Consider the following 10,307-nt stretch of genomic DNA (forward strand, 5'->3'; position numbering starts at 1 on the left):
GGTGGGTGGGGGGAACAATGTTCTTTTTTTCAAAAATTTCAACATACGATCTGTTTATTTGTTTTTAAAGCCCTTTCTTCTATGCAATACTGGCTGGCTTCTGGTATTAAGAGCAACAGTTGTACAATCTGATATGGCTTTTTGCTATCAGTTAAAAAACCACCATCAGTATCAATTCTTTGCCCTGAACTCTGACTCTGTTTTACAGGTGATCAAGCAAGCAATGGTGGAAAGCATTGAATACAGAAGACAGAATCCATCCCGCTGCTCTGTGTCCCTCAGCGATGTTGAGGCAAGAAAATACTTCAACAAGAACCCTCCAAGCACTAACCATACATAGGATATGTACTGCAGGTGCCACTCCTTCAAGAAATTTTCTAAATCTATGTAACTGGATCTGGACACGCGTTACAACACACCATTGCTCAAGTGAAAGGGCCAGGTGAAACTGAGGAAAGCATTTTTCTGTGACATTTCATGTTTCACTGTGATTTGTACTTTTTTAGTTTTGTTTGGCATCTACAAACATTTACAAAATTCCGGCATAAATGGCCATTCTTTATTTAAAAAAATACAGAATTGTGCAGACTTTGGATGCAAAGTAATTTGGTTTAAAATGCTCCTGTTTTTGTAAAACTTCTCCCAATTTCATGAATATTTTGTCTCAATATTTTCCATTTTAAAGTTTTGTTAAAATGGTGCCTGTGTCTGGGTTCCGGGAAGGGCCACACTGAGAATGCCACACGCAGGGCAGACTGCAAGGAGCAGGCAGACAATCTTCCCAAACTGGTGGTTTATTCGATAATTCAGTTAACCAAACCAGTAACAAAATAGCTTTTATGATACCACATTGGTTAACCAGAAGCCAAACACAGTCCCCTTTTAAACATTCCAGCCCTTGGCTCCCATCCAGACAACCAAGTCTAATATAGTGGGGGGTTACTGAAAACCCATTTCACCATATGTGAGGTTCTTTCTAATCCCAAAGGATCAGACACATACCCCCAGGTCAATATGAATCTCACCCAAATACCACGCTGTCAGCCCATCTTTAGTAAACAAACTAAAGATTTAATAATAAAAGGAGAGAGTTAGAAATGGTTAATAGATCACATACATACAAACAATTGCCAAGTCCTTTTATCAGGTTTGTAGCAATGATGGAATAGATTGCCGGCTTGTAGAGTCTCTCTGGTACTTCCAAAAGATTGGAAGGTCCTCAGTTCAAAGTTCAAGATGCTCCTTTTAGTTGTAAACCCACAATCCAGAAAATTAGGGCAGGAAAGAGGCAAAATGGAGATATCTCAGGGTCCTTTATATCCTCTGCCATGTGCTTGGAATTTTACTGTCCCAAATAAAGCCCACTGTCCCTGTTTGTGGAAAGTTACTGGCCCAAGATGGAGTCCAGGGTCACATGAGCATATCACATGCCTCTAAATGTTTTGCTGAATCACATGGGGTGGCCACTGGCTCCTTGCTGGCTGAAGCATCCTCAGGAAGAGCTGTCTGGATGGGATGAGTTTCTTAAATGGCCCTTTGTGAGTTTCCTTGATGGGCCATCAATACATAGCTGTCTGGCCCTAATGTAAGTCCTGTCTGCAGGATGTCACACAAAAATATAACACAGGTTTAAGATAACCGTACATAGCCAATATTTATAACTTCAGATACAAAGATGATACATGCATGCAAACAGAATAATCATACTTAGCAAATCATAACTTTTCCACTGGCACCTTACATGATACACTTTGTATAAGATTTAAGGAAATTGTGTTGCAGTGGTAAGAACAGTGATATAAATGGTCACCTTTCTTATACACAGCATCATGGTGCCGTTTTCAAATATGTGACAAAATATGAAAAACTTGGAATGCAGACTCTTGTCCAATACATTTTACACACCTGTACAATTCAGGATGAATTATTTTACTACACAAAGGCATTGAATTTCTTCAACACAATAAAACATTAAGGGCATGGATTTCATGGATCTATATACTTAAACTAGAAGCTAAGGCCCAAATCCCACTCCACTTTATATCACTGGTAAAATTGCCATTCACTTCATTGTGAACAGGATTGGCTCTTTACTCAGTATGAACTTGCTAATGTATAAAATTTCTCAGCAGTTGCCACTTATCAGGGCTAGTAATGTTGATTCTTCCTATAGATTTCTTTTATAGATAACTCTGCTCTCCTTTGGCCAGACTGACCATGCCAGAAATCCAGTATACGAAATCCCTAAGGGAGCTGCATTTCGAACTTTGTTTTTTGTTTTTCTTGCACAAAGAACATAGTGATGTCTCTTAAAAAAAAAAAAAAGAGAGAGAGAGAGAGATTCTTATAACTAGTGGCAGAAAAATATTTTTAATTATCTTTACTAAAGATTATTGGTCCCATTTTCAGTTAATGTAACTTACCACTGACTTTAATGGAGCAATGACAATTCGCTCTAGCTGAATATCTGTCCCCAAAACATTTTGAATATTTTCACAAAAAGTAATGGCAGTTTTCCAGAACTATTAATTAAGGCAGCCTTCCACGTCCTCAGTGATTCATGTCAGTAAGTGTTTTTGCCTGATGATAATTTTTCAGTGATTCACATATCTATTCAGCAGGAGAAAACAACTTTAGCACTTCAGAGAACATGGATTTTCACAGCAAAGATGAGGAAAAGGATTAAAATTTCTGGATGACAGTGAAAAATGCATCACTCCTTAACTAATGTAGTGTTTGAAACGTAACTTTGTCAATAATGAGTGTGTCTGTGTATGCTCCCGCGCAGGCATTTCTAAATTTCTCCTCAGGAGCTGACATTTTCTTACATATACCACTTAAGCTGCAGCCATGGGGGACTACATTAGTGGTTAAGTTGGAAAAGCCCCAAATCCTGTAGTTATGGGAATAAGAAATGCTTATAGAAATGCTTATATGGTCACTTTCTGCTAGTATTTCTTTGTTTTTAAAAACTGCCTGCATTTGGTGTGCAGATTTTACATGCTTTCTAAAATGAAATACGGATATAGGGCAATGAGATGTTTGTCACAGAAAATCTCCATGTGGTCAGCACTTGAGAACTGACATTTCAACACCAGTGCAGCAACAAAATTCCAAGATAAAGTGATCTGAGTTCACATCCATGGACAAATTCTGATCAGATTTATACTCCCCGCTGTAGCACCCAAGCCCTAGGCATGGGCTGTGAGGCAGCACAGAATCCATCCCACATTTTTGACCCATCCTTTGCACTTAATTAACTTGTCTGTTACCCTCAACAACCCTTGGCCAGTCTCTAAAAAGTAGGAGGACAAAATTATACCCTCAGCTGTGTGTACACACAGCTCCCATTGAATCTTAGCTACTGAAGTCGGGCTTTCAGAAGGATAGACAAGTTATTAATAGGCTTAAAAGCTTTTGTGAGGATGAAGGTATCTCAAGGCTCCTGCTGTGAGGAGAACTGTGAACAAGGCCCTTGTTGTTAGTGAGGGAAGAAGGTTTTCTGTGTGAATTTATTATTATTTATTAGTTTTATTTGGATAGCACTCAAAGATCTCCATTGGGTTTAGGGTCCCATTGTGCTGGGCACTGTGCAAATCCACATAAAGATGTGATCATTGCCCTAAAAAGCTACAGTCTGACTTAAAACAATACAATGAGGGGGTGTAACAATCACTACAGGGAGGAGGGAAGGAGCATGAAGATAAGGATGATGAGATCTCATGGTGACATAGGTTACCTGTGTGCACAGCTAAATGGTTATGAATAAGATGAAAGGGCATCTAGTTTACTTCTACAAATAAATAATATCAGCTCTCTCTTGATTGCCACTCAGCCCAGCAATCATTAGCTGGCTTACTTTACATAGGTGTCACAGCAGAAGTGGCATTTGAAGTGGAAGAGGGTAGTGGATTTACAGCTTTGTTCAAGGAGGGCTTGCTATGTGTGGTGGGCAGTGCAGTAGAAAACACAGACACTTGTGGGAGAAGCAGAGGTAAGCATTCCAGGCTGAAGCTCAAGAACTTTATCAAACCTTTTTCCTGAGAGGGCCTGGCTTACACACTATGAGCAGCATTAAGCACATGCAAAAGTCTGCGCAGGATCAGGGCTTCAGATTGTAAACTCTTCAATGCAAGGACCTTCTGTGAAATCTAAAGTCACTGACAAAAATATTGAGTTCAGTGGAGCCAGGAATTCCCCCCTTTATCTTCTTACTTGTCCATTAGGTTCCCACCAAACTTGGCACTGTATAAATAATAAAAATCACAATTAGTAACACTGCTTCTTGCAAGCCCTACTGAAAGCTAATCTGATTTTTTATTTGATAATTTACACAATATACAATTTTTACAGCAACTGCTCATTTATCAAAGAGATTACTGTTAATCCAATGGCGGTTCCTTTTATTGTGAATTATAGCACCATTTTAAATTGTCTAAGATCTTCATACCGTGAGGAAGTAAGCAATTATAATGAAATTTTCTTAATAGTCACTGCAACATCCCTCCTTAAATTTACATGTAATCCTCGGTAATTAATAAACACTTCCCTTATTGAGGAATAGGTTTTATTTGTGTTTGAATTAGCACCTGTTTAAAATCAAGAGAGAAAATAAAGGTAATTTATCTTACTGATGCATAATTTAAACATTTGCAGCAAATGACTGAAAACAGGAAGAAGCTGGTACCACCTTTATATTATTATAATTTTCTTTTCTAAATAATTGGGGGGAGGGATAGCTCAGTGGTTTGAGCATTAGCCTGCCAAACCCAGGGTTGTGAGTTCAATCCTTGAGGAGGCTATTTAGGGATCTGGGGCAAAAATTGGGGATAGCTGAGCAGGGGGTTGGAGTAGGTGACCTCCTAAGGTCCCTTCCAACCCTGATATTCTATATTATTTTTTCTTTTGGTTAACGTGATAATATTTTTATTTCATAATATGTATTCTCTGTGATGCCCACAAAATGTAAGATTTATATTATCACATTATTATGTTATCAGATGGCAAAATATAAATAAAACTTGGTTTGTGGCATTCGTTGTTTCAGGAGGCATACACTAATTCTCAGACACTGCACTGTACTTTACATTTCATTGTGATACGGGCTCAGATGTGCCGAACTAATGAGAGTGGAAACCAATGGGACTTATATGAGCAAGGCACACCAGTACAGCTGGTCCATAACAAAATGTAACTTCTGTGAAAATTTTAACTAAAATGTCATTTTAGCTGAAATTCAACCTTTAGTTGAAGAACTGAATTTTAGAAAATTTCAACCGCCTTTGGGAACAGATCTGGCCCATGTTTATCCTTGTCAGAGTGGTGTTAAAACATCACTCTGGGAGCGATTCTGTGCTGTCTCTCTGAGGCGCACACCGCTATTGGGATTCTAGGAAAGGTCAGCCCTGGTTCTGGGGGATGAAGACAGGTGGGCTGAAAGGCTCCCTTTCCATGAAGGGGTAACAGACTGAGAGTCAGGGCCCAGGAAATGTGGCAGAGAGGCCAAGGGAGGAAACAGTGCTGCACCCTGCTGAGACCTAAGGAAGCTGAAAGTGCATGGGGGATTCAGTGTCTGGATCCCCTCACAGCAGTCTGGTGAGCTGGCAGCACAGGGGGTCTAGATCTATGACAACTCACTTTTCTGATGGGAAGGGAACACTTGAGTGTTGTAAATCTTTTCATGAGGGACCATTTTATTACCATATGACAGTCAAGGCTCGCAGTCTGACACTGGCCGTCACCAGTAGGGTGGTAAAATATTAGACAAATAAAAACTCTCAATAATATTTTAACGTGACTGAGTGCAGGACAGACCTTTCCAATATGCTTATACCAGCAAATTTTCTTGAGTCCGCATGGATGGCAACCTGGTGTTACTGTGGATTTAAAATAAAAGGATTTACCATTCAGAACCAGAATATCTGCTAATGCCCTCCCTTTTAGGACAAAGCCTGCTGTTCATCTGCAAGTACTTGAATTGAATTTGTTTATTTGGCACGAGAAACATCTGAGATGACTTGGTCTCCCTGACTAATTTATTGATGAGTCTGGTTTTGTTTATTCCAGTTGGCAGCTGCAATCGAATGAAAAATCTTTCATAATCCAACATTCCTAAATATAAAAGAGGAAATCTATCTGCGTGCAGTCAGAAAGTGACGCATTCAAACCTAATTCAGCTCAGCTGTAGCGTAGGAGGCTTAGCCAATTGTCATGCAGTGTGTTAGAAATTATATAAAATGTGAATAGTAGCCCAGAAAAAGTAAACATCTTCCCCTCCTCACAAATGACATGAAACCGATGAAATTGTTTTCTAATTAAACGAAGTATTTGGTCCTGTGTTTCATACTTAGAGCTGGGTGAAATTTTTTGACAGAAACTTGCAGATTTGGATCAGCTTGAAACATTTTGTGAATTTGTGTAGATGTCATTCAGTTGTTTTGAGTGGGGAAAAATAATCCAAAAACCTGATATGTTTTGTTTTGAAATGAAACACCAATTTTTCAATTCAAAATTATATTTTTTGCTTCCAAATTTCCTTTAATTTCAGTTTGAACTAAATGAATCATTTCACCCAAAATGTTCTACTTTTTGATACTCCAAAACTTGATGGGGAAAAAATTCAGATCAACCCGAAACAATTTTTTCTTCGCTTTGTCATATTTTCCAGAAAACCAAAACATTTGTTATTCACACAGCAATATTCACACACTTTTTTTCAAAGCTTCTGCTGTTTTACTGGTTGTGATACTTTTTCTTACAAAGTAGTTTGCTAGTTTAACAAAATAATAATTGGATTTGGAGCTGGTTGAAATAAATTTAAAAATTTGGACAAAATTTTAAAATTAAACAAAAAGTTTGACTACATTTTCAAGAGTCCAACCCTTCTCCAATATGTGCACATGCCCTTTTTTCCCAGCCAACTACAGAGTTGGTTGCTATCCTTCAGTTTGGAAAAAAAAAAACCACAGGAAAATATTTTGAAAAAAAATATGCATTTTCTCCCTCTGTTTTCTGCAACAAGCTCCACTTGGTGTATGACTGGCTTTGGGGGAAGGGAAGAAACATTGCGCTTTAATTTTCTGAGATTACTGGCAATTGTCTGATCTTATTTGGACTGTTCATAACAACTCATGGCCCAGTCCTGCTCCTTTTGAAGTCAAGGACAAAACTCCTGTTTTCAGGATTGGGCCTAGAACAGAAACTTTAAATGTTGAACTTTAAATGTTGTAGCTCTACCCTACTAAGTGGCATTATGAAAGTGGCACCATAGAGATCCATATTCATGTATCTCACTGATTTCCAGATTAAATTTCCTCAGTTTCCAAGTAAAAAGCTGTCCCATCCCACAATTGCATTCCAGGGTCGAACAGTCAAGCTGTTTTCTGTCCACCTCACCCGTCATTGCCATCAGGGAGGTTCACTGGGACAAATCAAGGCCCCAGCCTCTTAAATGAGTTGTATAAGTGTAATTAATGACATCTGTGGGTTGGCACAGCCGTGTCGCCTTTCCTCAGTACCTTCCACAGTGAACAGAGGTGGAATAAGGAGCCATTGCGACAGCTCAGTGTTACTTTAGGATCCCCATGGATGGAGAGAATCTCCCAGTATAACACTACTTCAAGCAAGCTTTATGCCCCAAAGCTGTACTGTTGCTGGGAAAGACCTACTGAGTTTGGAGGCATCATTCAGATTCCTTGTCTCGACATGTTGATACTGACCATATGGTAGAGTTTCCAACTTGGAGGTCAGATGTATTAAATGTCTATTTACATTATTGTTTTGGGGATTTTTTTTGCCAAGAGCAAATTTGTGGGATGAACTCTGACTAACCTGGAAAGCACGAGAAATGGATCCACATGAATGCCGATGTCAAGATTTGAATGTTTGCAGCAGAGAAAGAAAATTCCGTCAGCATCAAATCTCTGTTTTGACCAAAGTATTTGTCTGTGGGATGAAATTTGAGAAAGAATATGGAGGGAATTGGAAACCACTAAGGTCTTTTCTGTAACACACTCTAGGTTGGCAAGGGATCTGTCTGCTTTCAGGCCACTGGAAGGATTCTTTTTCAGGACGTTGTTCAAGCAGTCTGTAATGGCAAATGGATTTGACATTAGTAACACAGGTTATACAACTAAACAAATTTACATGATACATGCTTTCCCTGCTGCTCACTCAAATTGAAAGCATGTAGACATTTCCTGAAGCTCTAAATTCACCGATCACACTTACTTTTTTTACTTACATAAGGGTTAGATTTGTGTACTAATCTTCTGAGTCATCAAATTAAGTTATACATGTAAACGGGCCCTTCTCACGCGAGGAAAAAAAAATAAAGATCATAGTGGTTCAGCTAAAAAGACTATAAAGCATAAGAGTTAAACAGTAAGCTAAATTCCATGCAAAAAAAGTCATGTTGATGCAATGATAAGGTTTATAAATTGATCTGTGAAAACTTTGACCTTAATTCTGCTCCCTTGTGTTTATAAAGACTGTATTTTAAAAGTATAACTCGTGTCCATTAATACAACATTTTGTATAATAGAAATTGGAATTTCTTATGTGGCCTTACAGTCAGTTATAATTTAGTATATACAGATCAGAGTTTGGCTTGATTTTTAAAATGTAATGAACTCTCCCAAACAAGCCAAGTTTGTGGAAAACCAGTAGTGTGAAGGTTTGGAATGCTTAAAATTGAATGGCCTGAGATGATCCAAAGTCTGAAATGATCCAGAGTTTGAGAAGACATTGAATTTTAGGTGATCTCTAATTTGAGGGAATCCTCTGTATGACATTCTCTAGAAACTAATCAGATCCCGGGGGGGTGGGGGGGAAGAGTGACCCCATGTTCTAACAACACTAGCTTTGAATCAGTTTAGAAAACTGAATGACAGTGTTGCAGGTTTAACTTTAAAATATTGAACTGTTTTTATTCAAAGCTGGCTTGTGCTAAGTGGGATGACTTTAATGCTGAAGTGCCTTTAACACTGACACAGCTTTGTAATTTTGCACTTCATTGTAACAATAATTGTAAAAATACTTGAATAACACTTTCCACCTGAGGATCTCAAGTGCTTTGTAGACAATAGTGAATACGGCCATACAACATCTGTGTGAGGTATTATTGTTTCTATTGCATAGCAAGGGAAACCAAGCCACAGATATTATGGGACTCACCAAGGGCTACAGAGGACATCTGTGGCAGGTCAAGGACAAGAATTAATGTCTTTTTTTATTTAGGTTTTTGCTTAATTCACTAGCCTCCCAGCCAAGTCATTAGGTCAACATTTTCAAACCTGGACGACTAAAATTAGGCACCTAAATCCAGATTTGGGTGCACAAGTAAAGTCATCTCTTTTTCAGATGTGCACCCAGCAACTCCAATTAATCCCAATTACTTCAGTGCAGGTACAGACACACACTCTAATTTAAGTGCTTCTATCTTTTGAGCAGCCAAATTGTGACACTGAGGGCCAGATTGTCACAAGTACTGAGTCCCTCTTCCTGCACCCCACAGCTTCTATTGACTTGATCTGGAAAGTAAATGGGAGCTGTGAGTGCTCAACACTTCTGTAAGGAAGGCTAGAAGTGTCTCAATATGGATTTATATGCTAATTAATGGGAGGTTTTTTCACTGCATTCAGTAGGAACAAGATGTAAGATTGAAGTTCATCATCTAGATAAGATGAATGCATGTTTTGCCAAGATGTTCTGTAGGATGGATTATAGGGAGCAGGCAAAGGGAATAATGAAATAGCACTAAGAAAAATTGAGGCAAATATTTTACTTAAATAGATACAAAACAGAGAGACAGATTTTTTGCAGCTGTAGATTTAAAACAAATATTTGATTTTGTTTCAAATTTCTTTTAATCCAGAGGATTAGTGAAAGGAAATTTTATTTACTAGGTCTGCCAAATGCTGTTATGACGATGACACATCCCTGCTAGCAGTCAGCAGAAATGGATGGGATCTGATTTGCTAAGATAGCATCTCCTTATTGGCAGATGTGAAGTTGGGAGTCTGTTCGTCTGTGCTGGGAGGAGAATGTGGCTTATCAGAGATAGTGTCTCCAGTTTTGAGGTGTTAGCTCATTGAAAATGGTAGCTCAGAAATCTGCTGTATGAATCTATATGGATGTGTCAGTCTCAGAATAAGAATACACAACTTCTGTTTAAAATGTTAGTGCTAAACTCAGACTCATAACAGCCAGTGTAAACAGACACACCACTGATGGCTGGGAAGGCTGAGTCTGGCCATTGTTCTGAGTGTTATGTACATTCATATGTTCATTTAAGAAATTGTAGACAA

The 10,307-nt window shown here is 38.5% G+C and overlaps 1 protein-coding gene across 3 annotated transcripts in view; it reads left to right on the forward strand.

Moving 5' to 3' along the window:
* Nucleotides 1-5,034, forward strand: part of PLA2G4A (phospholipase A2 group IVA) — a 137,232-nt gene extending 132,198 nt beyond the window's left edge. For all 3 annotated transcript variants that reach the window (XM_007056692.4, XM_043552916.1, XM_027819099.3), the window contains one exon: nt 209-5,034. In XM_007056692.4, coding sequence (XP_007056754.2) covers nt 209-340 — 132 coding nt within the window. In that variant the 3' untranslated portion in view covers nt 341-5,034. The remainder of the gene's footprint in view (nt 1-208) is intronic.
* Nucleotides 5,035-10,307: the final 5,273 nt, after the last annotated feature.

The sequence above is a fragment of the Chelonia mydas genome, chromosome 8 (genome assembly GCF_015237465.2).
Source record: "Chelonia mydas isolate rCheMyd1 chromosome 8, rCheMyd1.pri.v2, whole genome shotgun sequence".
NCBI classification, from domain to species: Eukaryota; Metazoa; Chordata; order Testudines; family Cheloniidae; genus Chelonia; species Chelonia mydas.